At 34.7% G+C, this 17630-nt stretch overlaps 1 protein-coding gene across 1 annotated transcript in view; it reads left to right on the plus strand.

Moving 5' to 3' along the window:
* The first annotated feature begins 868 nt into the window (after positions 1–868).
* The window catches only part of LOC106462478, a 23760-nt gene continuing 6998 nt past the window's right edge, over positions 869–17630 (plus strand). Inside the window, exons 1-3 of the mRNA XM_013922408.2 lie at positions 869–1026; positions 8895–9037; positions 13944–14061. Coding sequence (XP_013777862.1) covers positions 1013–1026; positions 8895–9037; positions 13944–14061 — 275 coding nt within the window. The 5' untranslated portion in view covers positions 869–1012. The remainder of the gene's footprint in view (positions 1027–8894; positions 9038–13943; positions 14062–17630) is intronic.

The following is a 17630-nucleotide window of genomic DNA, read 5'->3' on the forward strand; positions in this document are numbered from 1 at the left end:
GCCACACTTGTTTAACCTTTGTCGATTCGATCCAACCACTAGTCGTATGGCTTCCCATGGATCAACTCAGGAAGTCGTTTCACAGGAAGTTGTTTACTTCTATGGTAGACCTCAATGAATCGTGCCAAAAAAAAAAAAAACACATGAAGTGACATCTGGTAATGCTTTTGTTAGTACGAAGATCTGCTTCCATACAAATATCATTCATATAGATGCATGATGAAAGCAATGTACATGTATCCGTGTTGACGAACGTTTCGGTAAACTAGCAAGCTATTTGTTTTATAAAAAGAAACATCTCTTAATTCATGTACTTGTCTGAGAAGAATAACCGGTCGAAAACACTTGAATTTTCTACTCACTGAAACAAGTTTTATAATTATTGCATTTTATAATAATTCTTCATTGAGTAAATGCGTGATCGTACAGGCTCAATAAAAATTCCATTGTACCACTTTGAAATTTATTCTGTCATCTTGATGCATATGTTCAAAACTTTTTTAGCTTTTTCGTGAACTGACTAAATACCCTGAATATTATTCTTCCACCAGATGACGCGAATAATACGTCAGTATTAAGGTTTTGTTACTGGATATAAAAAAAAAAGACTGAGACCTTAAATCATGATATATGTGTATGTTTGTGTGTATGTGTATGAGTTGCCATCAAAAAACAATTCCACACTGAAAGTATATCTAGAAGTCGATTACTGTAAGTGATTGATGTCGGTCAAAATTGCAAACTGATATTTACGACAAACAATAAAACTTTTTGGATAATGACATCTACTGTTACAGATATTTAATGTTTTAAAAATAACAGATGCTTCTGAATTTTCATTTTGATATATAGTCTTAACATAGACGGCGTTTTATAAATCTATATTATTATTTTTATAGGTTTCTCTACCGGTTATGCCATTACGTGTTCAAATAACCAGTTACAAAAATGTGAAACTGTTATCGCTTATGAAAGAACGAAGGATGAAACATCTCTGTCGCAACTGGATCTCATGAAGTTATGCAGGTATAACACTGCCTCTGAAAACTTTAATGTACTGATAACACATGCTTATGCAAAGTGAAAATAGGCTTCACATTGCTGCATGATCGAACTATACTTTGAAAGGATCTTTGAAATTTATATGGAGTAAAACAGAACATAAGACTTAATACATCACTAGTATGCAGATTTTAGTATTTATTTTTAGATCTTCTATAGTATACTAAACTAATGACATTATAAGATAAATAAAATTTAGTTCTACTTAGAAATATACATTCTCATAAGTAAAGTAGATTGCTTTAGAATATGCAAATATAGAGGAAATGAAATCGAGCAATATTTTACGCCACCTATCAGTACATTTTATCATAAGCGTTTCACTTCATACAGATTTAAATTTTATACTTGAAAAGAACTGCAACTATGTTGAAAATCATATTTTCCATGGAAGCCATATTAGATAGTCCTTTTAACTTGTGACAATTAAATAAACTTATACGTTATTTAAAAAAAAGAAAAGAAAAAAGGCTTAATGGGTACTATTCTATTGTAACTCATAATGAAATGTTGACTGTTTAAATTGAATTAACTTTCATTAATGTTTTAAATACTCATGCAAGTTAATTGTATTACGTTGCAAACAATATTTCTTGTACAAGGTACGTATATGTATACAGAAACTTAAATAAAAGGAAGCTTTTCGGAAACATATTAGCAGGAAGATTATTTCATAATTCATATTCCATGGTGGAATTAAAAACAATTGTGATAACTATACGCAGGAGTTCTAACCTTTAGTAATAACATCCGAGTAGCAAATGAGCTTCGATTATCCTGTACCGTAGCATCATTTGAATTGGAAAACAGCTCACTTTAACGTATGATAACCCGAAATTGACTTCTCTGGTGCTAACTGATAGATAAGCTTTGGTAGAAACACTTCATTAAGTAGTATAGTTGTATGCAAAAGTTTTGTTTCGATTAACCTGCCAATAAATGACATTTCTGGATTTACGGGGTTTTTGCTTTGGGGTGAATGGTTTTTATGTCTTGGGGGGGGGGAGACGGTTCATAAACATTAACGTTTGCACTCTTGTTTCTTACTGTGCAATAATGTGAAAAATACTGTTTGTTCATAGATATAAGTACAACTTTATTATTGCATCTTCTGTTTTAGCACCCTCTTTTGACAGCTCGAAGGAATTTTTAATGTTTGAATACTTTTCTCGTTTTACATTCACATGCGGCTCGTTACAAATGAAATCCTCAACTTCGTGCTTCAAGACTGGAAGAATGAGCTGGTGGAAATATTTTGATAGGCCATGGCCCAATAAAAGCATAAATAATAGTAATAATCGAAGTGGTGGTAATGTCAAAGATCCTTTAATTAAAATATTATTTAGGTCTCATTCTCAGTGACATTGAAATATGTAGGTCTGAAATATGACATTGTTATATAACTAAAGAGAGTGTAACCCTAATAGTAATAAATAATCCAAATATTTTACATAATTATTGCCAGTCATGAACAGGTTATTTAAAATATGAGCTCCGATGTGCCTAACTTGAATTGTTTTAAATTTAGAGACGTTGCCGCAAGCCGAGAGTGAATCGTTATGAGTTACGCTATAGTTATGTTACTTACCATTTGCTAACCTAAATATAATTTGATTCCGGCATCCTTATTTAACACAGTTTCCCATAGTAAATTCAAAATGAATTATTGTCTGAATGTTCTAAGACTGTGTATATGAAATAAAAAAACAAAACAATTGTGCTACGAAAAATGTTAACTTGTTGAAGCGTAGAACGTCCATAAATACATGTACTCAGTTTTTCAGCCATTAGATTTTTATAAATCTTAAGATATTTCATAGATCTCCATATTTCCCATTGTGTAATGTTTCAAGCTCGCCAGAAAACTTTTCCTAGTAGCGCATTGATTTGTTTATGGTTTTATTTTGTTTGTAACATACATATTCATGCTAGTTTTCCTATTGAAAAATATTTTATGTTTTCAAGAATATATATATTTGTTGATATTATTGTTATTATTTGTCTTTGTAATTAAGGGAATATAAGTTTGGCTCATGGACGTCAATGCTGTAATATTTTTGATTGGCTTGGACGAGAAAGGTGCCACGAAAGGGCTCTAACAGAATAGCGTTATAATTGTCACTTATTCTTGGCCTTCTATTCGAATCATATAATCATATCTATTTTTCTGGACAGTATTGTAAATGCTCACGTAACAACAGATTATATAAATATTAAACGTTAACAATAGATTATATAAATATTAAACGTCAGTTAATAGTAACGATAAAAGAGATAGGATGTTGTTTTAACATCGACATTTTAGTTGTTGTTATTTTTTTATTAGTATCAGATCTAACATTCACTATCGAATATCTATTATACCCTTGAAATGCCTTGCACTTAATAATATCAGTGGCATGTAAAAGGTCGACAAAGCATTTGTAATAGAATGATGTTATTTTATTTTATACAAATATAGAGGTTGAGTACGTCATACTAAAGCAATTTCGGAGTCTCACCACATCATTAACTCTATGTTGCTATGTCCAGTCATGCTCTGTAAGACGATCGTGGATCTTGACAATAATACTGTAACGTAGTTGCTATTGCAAAAATCTTCTCCTTCATAAAGTTATGATGCCCAAAGCACACCTCTCTTACATAAATGCTTTCCACAATCTATCTAGTGTACGAGGACGACGTTATCTTAGCGCCTGTTTCTACAATTTGATCGTACAGAAATCCGTAGGCGCTATCGTCCGGCGACTTGACTGGAGTGAATTGGTGTGGAATAGCATGAATGCCTTTTTAAGTATACAGCTGCTCGATTTGGTTTGATTTGAATTTCGCGCAAAGCTACACGAGGGATATCTGCGCTAACCGTCCCTAATGTAGCAGTGTAAGACTAGAGGGAAGGCAGCTAGTAATCACCACCCACCGCTAACTCTTGGGCTACTCTTTTATCAACTAATAGTGGGATTGACCGTCACATTATAACGCCCCCCACGGCTGAAAGGGCGAGCATGTTTGATGTGACGGGGATTCGAACCCGCGACCCTCGAATTGGGAGTCAAGTGCCCTAACCACCTGGCCATGCCGGGCCAACTGCTCGAGGTATGCGACAGTTGAATGGATATGTCGTGATAATAATTTGTATACATGGGATTTGATTATACAGCGTACTTTTGCCTAGGAAACATAAATGGATTTTGTCACTGATCTTTCTGTCAATAAAATGCTGTACTTTGCCTATCTCGGTTGGGGAACGGCTTATTGCAGGTTTCCTTCTAGATGGTTCTAGTGCTCCAAGTTGATCCATATTTCTTGTCATTAAGTACAAAGGATATTCCCATTCTTAACACATCTTTACGATCTGAGTATATAACTATTTTACGACGGTTGAAGCGTTACATACCTTTTCCAAAAAAAAACGAAAAAAAAACGCCCAATTTGCGATGGTATCACATCATATTAGTTACGTAACACTAAATAATCTCAAAATGTAGTTTTGATACACACTGTCCCACCGTAACGTTATATCGGCTATGGATGCCACGTAAAACTCTGATTTACATATTCAAAACCGTTTGAATGTAACTTACTCAACCACATGTATACAATAAATCCGGGTTTCTTGGAGTTTTGTAACAAATTTTACTAGATAACGAACACAACAATAAGCAATCTAACGCAGTCCTGTAAGTGAAATTTTGTGGTACCTGCTTATCCGAGTTTTTGATTGATGTGAACATCGTTTGAGCGAGAATTTTTCTGAAACGGAAATACTAACCTAACCGTGTATGTTTGTATTTATTGGTAAAGCTGTGTACCGCTGTTCGCAATCTTGAACTACTGAAAATAGAGAAGGCAGTCAACAAGTAGCACCCTATCATCCATGCTAGGGGATTGACTGTCACTATTATAACGCTTAAAGTGCAGGGAATATTTTGGGGTATCACATGAATTCAAACCCGGGTCACCAGCTCCAAAAAATAGGGATCTGCCACAGAGCCAACCCGCCCCCGAATACAGAGTGTTATAGATATTTCAAGAAATAATTAGTATTGACTAAACAAATATACGTCTCGCTGTGTTAGAAGGTAACTGAATTAGAAGTATGGAGACTTGGCTAGTGAGAATCCAACCAGTTTCGGTGAAGTGAAAGTAAGAAACTAGTAAAGCCACAGTTTTAGCGTTCAGATAACAAGTTGAAGTACGCTTTTTACAAGCATGACTTGAAAGATCGTGTAGCCTTCAATTTACGTAAAAAGAAGCAAGAAGTAGGTCCTACTAAAATTGGAACAATTTTGGTATAAATAACCTGTTTTTAATTTTCAAAAAAACAAAGAAATCAACAAGTTGTGCTATTGAATAATTAAATTTATATTACCTGAGGTTTTATAGAATAATATTTATTTGATCGCAAATTAATGAGCCCTTCCCCCTGATGGGTTTGTTGTAAGTTTAAGGTCATATAATGCTAAAATTTAGGGTTCGATCCCAGTATTGGACACAGCTCAGATAGCTCACTCTAAAGCTTTGCGTTTAGAAAACACCAATAAATCATTAAATTATGATTTCTTTTTAAGCCTGGAGCATAACAAAGAGGTCAGTATAATCCTTGCTTCAAATTTTTTATTAGCACAGGGTGTCCCTAAAGTCTGGACACATAGGCAAAAATTTCAAGAAATGAAATTTTCAACAACATTTTATTCAATTAGAATATTAACAAATAACATCTTCAATATGATTTCCATCATTTGTGATGCAAAGGTTGATGCGCTTTGCAAGATTCACGTGAACTCGATGCAACATTCTGTCTGTTACCTCACCATTCACATAAATCAAAGCTTCATCGCTGAACAACACAGAGTCTTCGGTGTTTTCATCCAATTTATTGGAAAACCATTCACATACCTCGAGTCGTCTATCAGGGCCATCCACTGTTAAGTGATGCAAGATTTGTAACTTGTACGGATGAAACTTTTGCTCTTTTAAGATACGACTGAGGGTTGTTTTGGGAACACCCAGCTCCTTGGATGTCCTGCGAAGTGATTTTTTGGGGCTAGCGTAAATTTTAGCCATGAAAATTTCTTTCGTTTCGTCTGATAATTTTGGGTGTCCAGAACTGGGTTTGTCCATGACACTGCCCGTTTCTTGAAACTTTTAACCACCTTCGCCACCGTGGAAAAGCCAAGTGGAACCCTCTTGGTATGCTATCTTTCGATATGACCACCCTTCACGTCCATTGAGAAGTACCAGTTCAATTCTCTCTTCTTTCGACAAAGCCATATTTAATCTGTGGAGGTAAAAAAAATATAGTTAATGAGATTTCCTATATGTCCATACTTTAGTGACACCCTGTATTTTTACAGTGTGTAAACGTTACGAGGTATGTACCCTCACGCACAGGACAAGCTTCCCATTCCAAAACAATTAACGTTATATATATATATATATATATAACCACACATATATACAGAGATAAAGAGAGGGGGAAAGAGAGATGACAAAACTTACTGTATAACTAGTTTATGTACTTTACAGTGGAAAGATAAAATAAGTAAAAACTTCAACGTTAAAAATGCACATTGTGTATTTTTAAACGTTGAAGTTCTTACGTATTTTATGAAATATATGCACACGAATGGTCAAAGAATATAGTGGAAAGATACTTATCTCTTTTCTTCATGAGGATAAGGTGTGACATGCTACTGCCTATACTACCCTCCCGGTGGCTCAGTGGTATGTCTGAGGGCTTATAACGCTAAAAATCGGGCTCGATACTCGCGGTAAGCACAGCATAGATAGCCAGTTGTATAGCTTTACGCTTAACAACAACAGACAAATCTACTTCTAATAAATGTACTCTCGTACTAAGTATTATAGCCTTCAGGGGCGTAAGGAATAAAACTCAACATAGCTGGTTAGATGCATTCAGGTTCTAGACGGCTAAGGAGGATTCATCGTTTGTTTGTTGTGTTTATGACAAAGCTGCTTAGGTTATATGTCGTCGTCCATAATTTTGAACTGCTGATTACAGAGAAGGTAACCGACAAGCAGCACCCACCGTCAACTCTTAGACCGTTACATTATAGCACCCCTACAGCTGAAAGGGTGAGCATGTACAGTGACGGGATACGAACCCGTAGGTTGCGAGTCGAGCGCCGTAACAACTAGGCCATGTGGTAATTATGATGATAAGTATTTTTTAGTCTTCGAATACGTAGGAAATAAAACAACATTACTGGTAACATAACAATGTGGGGAGTATGATAAATAGTAAGTTTTAATGTGGCTCCCAAGCAACATGGCGGAGCAATCAACGTGGTGGTGGTGGTAAGATTTACTAACCCAAGTCGTTAGTAGTGAAATTTTACTGGCCTTTGAATGAATACTGTGGATTATTCTTCTGTATCCCCCTATCTTTAGTTAAAAGTAAAAACTTATACGGATGTCTCGTACACTATATCCTTCACTGTCAACTAGAGAGAGTTGCATACTATTCTCTACCCCCACCCCCCGTACTAGGATTATTTTAACCTAAATATAGTTGATAGATGGTTTTAATACTAGAGGCTTTTTTTGTAAATAGAAGAATATTTTATATGCAATGATAAAAAATATATAAATACAATATTACAGACAGAAATCTTTATAAATATGTATACATTTGCACTAGCAAAAGGAAGGGACCATTAATTTCCTCCGGATAGGTTAAATAAGTTTTTAGATATATGCCATCTATCGACAGTTATCTCCCTATCCTTGCTAAGAAGTGCTGTTTAAAAGGAAATATGTTTCAGAATATCAGATTTAAAAAAATAAAATATAAAAAGTTGATTCCAATGAACACAACTATATCCAGAAAAGGGAGTATTTAAATACGTTTACCTTGTTCATTTCTTAAAGTAAAAATATCTTGCTATTTATTATAAATCATTGAAGTAATAGCGATTTTAGTATACGAAACTGATTGTATGATAAGAATTGCAAGAGAGAGAGAGGTTTAATGGTACCAAAATATTCAGTTACAATGACACAAAATTAATGTCTTCACTGTAAACATAATTCAACAAACTAACGCAAAACTCGTGCTTGGTAGAGTTGGATTTGAAGAATTCAATCTAAAGTTAGGCAAGTTACCGAATTAGGTTTTTTTAGTATAGATTTGTGAATCAGTATGATTGCTATATATTCCATGTCTAGCATGGCCTGGTTGTTAGAGCGCTCAACTCGCTATCTTTTGGTGTCTGGTTCGAATCCCGTCACCGAACATACTCGCCTTTTTATTCGTTGTAGCGTTATAACGTAACGATCAACCCCACTTTTCATTGGTAAAGACTACCCCAAGAGTTGACTGTGGGTGGTGTTGACTAACTACTTTACCTCTAGTCTATCACTTTAAAATTAGGGACCGATAGCTCAGATAGCCCTCGAATAGCTTTGCATGAAATTCAACAAACAGTACAAGCTATATAACCAACTGTCATTCATAAAACTGAATCAAAGAAAACGGGACAGAACAATATAGTTATTACAATTCAATGATTGTATTCTTGTGTAATGTTTTCTCCAAAAACGCGGTCATATTTTTATATGTTATGTGTGTTGGAATTAACTATAGAATAATGATGAAATTCTTCATCGATCGAATAATAATAAAATACTATTTTACACTGTTTTTTGTTTCTATGGAAACGTAAAACTCGGGGCGAATTTATCTATAACATGATTAGAATAAGACGGATATCATAAACTATCTTATTATTTGTACCCTTACGAAACATACTTAACCAAAATCTTAAGACTAATGTGTATTTATCTCCTTCGTTACTTCCTTCTTGCAGTAACCTCCGGAGTAGCATGAACTGTGTTATGAACTATTCTACTAACTGTCTGGGGTCAGAAGAGAGACTTCAAACAGGGGATCTCATCCTACTAACGAGGAAACACATCAACTACGTCTGTGAAGAAGAGGATGCTATCGAGGGTAAGCTGCCTAGTAGGTTAAGAATTCCCAAATAGAATAATAAAAAAAAACATCTTGTCCTTTAATTTTTTTTTCGTATTTTTGTTATTATTTTCTTTATTTTCATGTTCCATATGTTATTGAATTTGAAACTAGATGGCGCGAAACTTCAGTAATACCTGTCATTGTTACGTTATATTAAAATCTGGCTTTGTCAAGTCTTTGATAAATAGCTTAATGGTATTGAATACATGTTTTTTTTCTTCTGAAATAACTCCAAAAAGACATAGTAAAAAGTTTAGATGGGTTAACAGAAATGTTACTTATTCTTTGTTTTGTTTACAATTCCATCATATTTCATTAATGATAATAAGATAAATTGGATTAATTGTTATTTGATGTAGAATATATTTCTCCAATTCCATTATAAGTAAACTAACCAGTTTAAACAGCCTCTGAGAAATATTCCGTAACCAAGTTGGATTAACCAAAAATACACCTTAATGAACTAGATGAATTGGCCGTGATAAGGACTATTTTGATTCCAAACTGTATTTGAGTTGAGCGTGTTATAATACTGTGTTGCAGATCGTAAACACAAAATATCAAGCCGCAATATGCCGCTGAACACACTCCATGCATTCAGCTACGAAGGCGGTATAAGTGTGACAATCAGTCCTGCTGTTCGGTTAAGATTAGCCACGTGGGTGGCATATACTGCTGAATAATTGCTTCTTTTGTTCAGCAGTTTTAAATTAGGGATAACGCCTGAGCTTTGGGATCTCGTTTAGCTCATGTGTCACTTGATGTATTGTTTATGTCGAAAATACCAAACTGAATCAACCAGAAGTATTTCTTAATGAACTAGAAAAATTGTCTATGAAAAAGGTCCCGTGTGGAGAAGCGGTAAGCTTACGGTCTTGCAGTGCTAAAATCTGGGGTTCGATTCCTGTGTTGCACAAAGCGCAGATAGCCAGCTCATCGTGTAGTTTTGCACTGAAATAAGAAAGACTGTGATAAAGGTTATTCTGTTTTAAAACTGGATTGACCACAAACAGTTTTTCATTATTTATCCATGATAAATACTTTTGATACTTCTAACATAAGTGAGTAAATTTGTACAGCTATTAGGACAAGATACGAACTTTGCAGATTTATATTTGTGAGTTGTGTGGAGAACCAACAAGTAACACAAGTAACAAAATAACACAATGTATTGTGATGTGTACTTACTTCTGTCTGTAAGCTAGCTTTTCTGTGTAAGCAGCAACTTAGGAAGTTTTAGACAACTTCACCGGACGGTGACAGTGTCGAAACTTTGAATTATATCCACGTTAAAGTTCTTTCAGTACTTCTCAGAAGGTCATGTTACCCCTATTAGGAAACTAGTCGATTATCAATGTGTGTGTGTTTGTATATGTCTATTTTGCCAAACTTTGTGACAAAGTAATTAAATAATTTGCCTGTTTTCATACTGTTTACTACCGAAGATATTCACACATTGTTTCCTACTTTTGTTTGTTACAATAATGATGAAAAACAATTAAGTAAAATCAATCCCGTTTTCTGTGTAAAACATACGGGAAAACGGAGTAGTAATTACTGGGATTAAATACAATATTGATGGTGTTTTTGCTTGTATTTTAATTTTGGTATGTGTTTGTGTGACTCGCATGTTATTAAGGATCGTTAACTAACAAATTCATGGACCCACAAGCAGTCTGGTGCGTAAATTGTTTACAAAAATGTGTTTAAGAAAACGGACAGTAATTCTAGGGTTAATAACGTCTAGTTGACTGATCTTTTACTACACTAGCCTTGACTATGTGTGACAATCCAAGAGAAGGATAGCGTTGCTCGCAACTAGATACACCCTGTTCATTTAGGACGTCGAACTAAGCCTAAATAATTTGTATTAATTTTTTTTAATCACCTGAATACACACCTTAGTAAAGATGTGTTCGTATCAAGGGTTATGTTCATAATGTTGATTTTTTCTTCAGATAAAAAAGTTTTTTCAAGGTGATGGGAAAAATAATGCAAAAGATATTTATGCGACTCTTAGTTAGGCCTACTATTTTGGCTCTTTTGTTGGTATAATAAGATTAACTAATAATTTACTTAATGAAAATGTGTCTTGATGATTTTCAAATAACGTTCCTTTACTTATCAGTAATTGATTTTCTTAAAACGATACTCATCCATTTTCCATTTATTATTTAATGTTCATGGTAATTTTTTTATCTTACAATATGTGAAAAATAAAATAGTTTATCTTTCGTTATAGTTCTTAATTTACTTAATTAACTGTACGAAAACGTTTAAATATGGATTTTCAGCCTTTATGCATTAATGTATTTGAACGCCTATGTACTTTTAAAGTATATCAAAAGTCAATAGTATAGAACTAATAAAGAAAGATTTTTAGAAAATTATTATCGTTCATATTGTGATGTAATGTCACCCTGATTACCGATCAACAGATTACTCTTCGCCAGCCTTAATAATTGATATATATATATATATATATTAAAGATCCCAGCCCTTCAGGATGGAATGAAATGTCATCAAACGAACGAATATTAAAGATCCTTGAATATTTGAAGTTTATTTAGATATGAACGCAAATACTAAGTTAAAGACAAACACCAGTTAATTCCCATGCACCACGGTTGAACCCTAATTTACTATAAGTTACTTTCGTCCAAGTTAGTCAGGTAATAATATACACCACCTACGATAACCAGTGAGCTTGTTATGAGTATGTATGACTGTAATTGCAGCTGTAAGTTTAACGCACTAATCCAGGATGGTAAAGAATCTGGGAAATCATCGTGAAATCAATATGTGCTTAATTTACATGTTGCATTAATGATATATAAAGTCATTACGTGAAAGCCATAATGAGGGCTACCAGACGGCGAGACACGATAGATCATGTCGATTTGTATCCAGTACACTTTTCTGGAAAGGGTAACAACCTATATGGGTTTTTTTTCGGAGCTGTTCGTGTAAGTTACAGGTACAGATTACAATACTGTGTATATGAAAGCAAAGAAGTCCTATCGACAAAGAAAGACTTGCAACATAACCGTTATATTTTACCCTCACAGAGTTCTTTTTTTTTAAATCAACTGCGACATATTTGACTTACTTAAAGACATTCTCTAAACGCAAGTCCGTGGTTAATCTTTACTTTATTTTTCATTCAAATACAATAAATACGAACCATAATAAAATTAATTATCATTTAATATGAGTAGATTACTTTACCAATGCCCGGTATAATTAACGTTGTAATGCATTTAGACCTAAGAAGTTTGTTTGCTTCTTTGTTTTGAATTTCGCGCAAAGCTACACAAGAGCTATCTGCGCTAGCCGTCCCTAATTTAGCAGTGTAAAATTAGAGGGAAGGCAGCTGGTCATCACCACCCACCGCCAACTCTTGGGCTACTCTTTTACCAACGAATAGTGGGATTGACCGTCACGTTATAACGCCCCCACTGAAAGATCGAGCATGTTTGATGAAACGGGGATTCGAACCCGCAACCCTCGAATTGCGAGTCGAGCGCCCCAACCACCTAGCCAGGCCAGGCCTATCTAAGAAATAGCAGGTTTTCGTGACCTGAATGAAAGTAAGCGAACTTGTTTGTTTCAGCCTGCTGTTAGCTTAAGGTAGTTAATTCAGCTGCATCTGTTGGATTATATATCCCATATCTATAGTCTGGATCAAACCACAACGATATGTTTACATTCAAAAGGGCTTGGACCCAACTGATATGAAATTTCTCAGAAAGCATTAGGTGGCACAAAGATTGAATAATAAATAAGCTATCTCTGACTAGTTTTATAAATTTAAAAGAACTATTACGATGAAATCATATAACAGATGCTAATATGGGGAAGTTTTCAAATCATTTTTCCAAATACATACTTTTTTCGGAGTTTCGTTAAGTAAGTTCAGTTGCTGCTTCTTCATTATATGTTATAGATGTTTTCTACGTCTAAAAATGTAGATAACCCATTTGGTAACCAAATAACATTTCAAATAATGGACTAAATATATAGACAACGAGACGCGGGTTGACACTGTGGTAGAGCTCTGGAATTTGAATCTGGCGAACCAGTATGTTTTATGTGCTTATCAAAAGTCCTGATTTATCACAGTGACAGTCAATTCCTTGAGCATGGATGGTAAGCTGCTGCTGACTGGCTGTCTTCCTTGTGTTCAATAGTTCAAAATAAGGGAAGCAGCAGATAGATAGCCTTGGAAGCTTTGCCATAAATACAAAACAAAATACACGACAAAACGCTAGACAGCTAGGTTTCAGGATTTAGTCTTTTAAGGGTCTTAAATTCTCCATACATTGTGGATCCCACTAACATAAAGGTGCTAATTTTGTGTAACGGACGAGGTAGTCATCCTATTTAACTCGAATATAAAAAAGTACCTCCAACCAGATGAGTCATAATAATGGTAGTTTGTAACAGAACCAGATCGCCACAAAACAGTGAGAAGAGTCTGAGCTAAATCCAGCTTTTTTGATAATAAAAAAAAGTAATGGCATATTTCTTTTGTATTTAATAACATTTAACCCTCTTCTGTTACATCCCTTCTGAATCCAATACCTCTTTGCCCCCCTCTTTCGGCTCCTCAAATGAAATATCCCCAAAACGTCACTGGACGCCAGTCCATCGCAGGCTAACCCCTAGACATTATTTGGTACTCATTTTATAGTTGGGTAAACTTAAGCAATAGTGGTTAAAGGTTTTAGCCAACGACTAAGCGAAGGGAAGCCTGAAATGAAAATTTTAAGAAAAAATGGAAACTCGGTATTACACACAATGAAATTATAGAGGTACATCAGAATTTCATTTTTCATAGTACATAAGAGTAGCATTTATAAATATTATTCAAATTATGTAGAATACTGGAAAGGCGGAGAATGTTATGGAAAAGATGAAATTAAGGAATGTGACGATGATTTTGAAAAGCGACTGAAGGAAAGAGGCCTTACGAAAAAACCGAGTACAATAACTTGTCGGTAAGTAAATTATGTAACATCCATTCAGTGAAAAATCTCCTTGTTATGTGTTCCCGAAGAATACAGGTAATTTCATTGTTGTTCAACGTTTATGACGTTATAATACCTAATTAAAAGCACACCAATTGAAAATGTTAAAATTGTTCTTTTTTTATTTTATTTCAACCAATAATATTGTGTGTGTAATACCCGTAAGTGGAATGCATCGTAATCTTAAGTCTCATTTAAAAAAAAAACGTACTAATACACTTAATATAGATGTATTTAATATTTCCCACTGAAACAACGAGTAGATTTGTATCTATTGTTGCATATCTGGTTCACAAGTATTAAGGTCGTTATCTCTACAACAGATACCATGTAACAATGGAAGTGCAGACTTCCTTGCACCTCATAATCGTTACACTGGAGAATACGAATATCAAAAGTAATAACTATTTTGGCTATATGAAACACACGTTTCTAACTCCAGTTAATTCCCATGTACCACGGTTGAATCCTAATCTACTATAAATTACTTTCGTCCATATTAGTTAGGTAATAATATACACCACCTACGTTAACCAGTGAGCTTGTTATGAGTATGCGTGGCTCTAATTGCAGCTGTAAGTTTAACGCACTAATCCAGGGTTGTAAAGAATCTGGAAATATTGTGGACCTTCTATTTTTTTTAACCTCAGAACCAGTACATGGCCACAAATCAGTTGTCAGTTGTTGGTGTAAATGAACATAATCTTGGTCGGTCACTTTCATTAACCTGGTGATGACTATTTAATTCACTGTGTTTGATGATAAGTTAGCTCAAATACAAATGTAACATTTTATTTTCTACGCTCAAGTTCTAATGTCGTTGCTTGAAGGTCTTTTTCAGTATTATAAAAGTAAGCGTATCTGAAGTTTTTATTACTCTTTATAACCAGATTACAATATAAAATGGTGTCATTTAAGTACAATTACGAATGAAAGTTGAAAGGTCAGTATGTGGTACGCACTCGTGTACAATTAGAGAAAACCTGGGGTAAATAAAACTTGGAAAAAATGTGGCAACTATGTGAATGTAATGCAGATGTTACGTACAATTACATGCGTTACTCCCTGTACCATAAGATATCAGTTATAAGACGATGCATTATTCCCTGTATCATAAAATGTCACTTGCAACTGGATGCGTTACTCCGTATCATAAGAAACAAAAATGGCAAAACATAATGAAGAGTACAACATATTACTTGATTCATTTTTTTTACGGTCCAGGAATGTCAATGTGGTTAGCGTGCCCAAACTGTGAACTATAGGAATCATAGTTCGTGTCCTACTGATGAAAAATGGCGCCCCGCATTTTGTGGCCGTGGGTGCACTATAAGATGACAGTCATATCTCACTATTTGGTCAGATAAGAGTAGCTCAAGTGTTGCATAGCGATGGATGCTGTTAACTAGCTGCCAGCCCTATCAGTTCAAAATTGTGTCAACAAAAACTTGCTGTTAATGTTGAGGAAGATGTTTTAATCTCACTCCCAAAATAGAGAACAGTAATCTACTAGGCATCTCGGTATATTTATACGCGAATTCGAGTCATCGGTCTTTCATAGCTGCAAACATGATAGTAACGTCACCGTGCCAGACAAGGCCTAACTATTTTTCAAACTGTAAAACTTCGAAATAATCTTCAAGTCAAAATAAATCGTCACTCTGTTAAAATGATATTATTTAATGAAGCTAGCTTTGAACTGTTCATATCCTTAAAAACACCGAATAATCAGAGAATCACTAAATTGATCACAGCGTCTTTTTGAGGCTTGCGTGCTCCTCCTGACTACTTAAAATCATTTTTATTGGATGATTTTAAAACCTAGATTCCGATTGGTTCCATTAGATGTGCGGCCGACCTCATAATCCTTGTGAAACCCGGTGAGAAGGTTCGGCTCCTCTCGGTTCTTTCCGTCGTAGCATAGCGAAATTGTACAGATAACAAGTGAAATAATGAGCTTAGAGACGCAATTGTTCTGTGCCTCACGATGCGAGATGTCATCTCGATGAATGACATAGAACGGAATAAGAAGATCTTTTGAGGTTTTTGCTACAAAAATATTCAGTTTTTAAATAATTTGACGTCTAAAACAAAGAAAATATAGATATTAATAAAAAAAATAAGACATTTTTTATTTTTTCAAAGTCTTTTAGGAGGCATGGCCCCTATTCCTCCTCTGAAGAGTCGACAGTTCTTTGTGTAGATTACCTTTTCATAATCTGTCATTTTTATTTATCGACTTTCAAATCAATATTGCTTGTTTATTTTCAGTGATGTAACAATAAATACTTGCTTGTTGTAACTTAGCCACTTCATTACATCTACTTTGGAGAGAAAAGCTTCTTTTAGCAACTTAAACAAATTAATAAAAGTGCGTTTTATTTTTATTTTAACGCTGGAACTAAGTATCTAAGTAATTGAAAGGCTACAGTCTTTATATTTAGAATCTACACAATCTACTCCAAACTGAGAAAGCTAAAAAATGCTGATACTATATAAGTAAGTCAGATTTTCAAAGAAAGTTATAATAGTCTCATTCGCATAAGTATTCAACCCCTTTTCTATGACAACCCTAAATCAGTTCAGGTGCAAAAGATTAGTTTGAAAGGTCACAAAATTAGTGTAATGATCTCTGTCTGTGTGTAATTAAAATGGTTTAATTTGACTTCAGAGTAAATGCAGTTGTTCCAGCCACAACTCATATAGTGATACAGCAAACCAATCATAAAGACCAAAGAGTTTTCCAAACAAGTCAGGGATAAAGTGGTAGAGAAGCACAGATCAGGAGAAGGTTATAAAACAAATTAAAAGTCGCTTATTATCCCTTTGAGTATGGTGAGTCCATCATTAAGAAGTGGAATTTGCTTCATACCTCCCAGTCACTACCCAGATCAGGCCACCCTTCCAAACTAAGCAGCTGGGCAAGCAGGAAACTGGTTAAGTATGTCACTGTGAAGCCAACAGTGACTTTGATATGGGAGTCGGTGTTCACACATCGACAATATTCCGATCCCTACACAAAGCTGGATTGAGGGGAGGATGGATGGTACAAAGTACAGGCGAATCCATGAGGGAACCTACTTGAGTCAGTCAATAATCTAAAACTGGGTCGAAAATTCACATTTCAGCAGTGCAATGACCCGAAGCACAAGATCAAAGCCACATTGGAGTGGTTTCAAAAGAAGAAATTGAATGTTCTGAAGTGGCTCAGTCATAGTCTTCACTTGAATCCAATGGAAAATGTCTAGCGAGACTTGAAGATTGCAGTCCATCAACGATCCCCAACGAACTTAACAGAATTGGAGTAATTTTGCCGGGAAGAACTGGCAAAAATTACACCATCCCATTGTGCAAAGCTGGTAGAGACGTATCCAAAAAGATTTGCAGCAATAATTGCTGCCAAAGGTGCTTCCACCAAATACTGACTTAGGGAGCTGAAAACTAATGCAATCAGCAAATTTATTAATATATATATATATATATATATTTGTACAGTAACTTTTGACCTAACATTACAACCTCTTACTACACATAACTAG

The sequence above is a fragment of the Limulus polyphemus genome, unplaced genomic scaffold (assembly GCF_000517525.1).
Source record: "Limulus polyphemus unplaced genomic scaffold, Limulus_polyphemus-2.1.2 Scaffold46, whole genome shotgun sequence".
In the NCBI taxonomy this organism is placed as follows: Eukaryota; Metazoa; Arthropoda; class Merostomata; order Xiphosura; family Limulidae; genus Limulus; species Limulus polyphemus.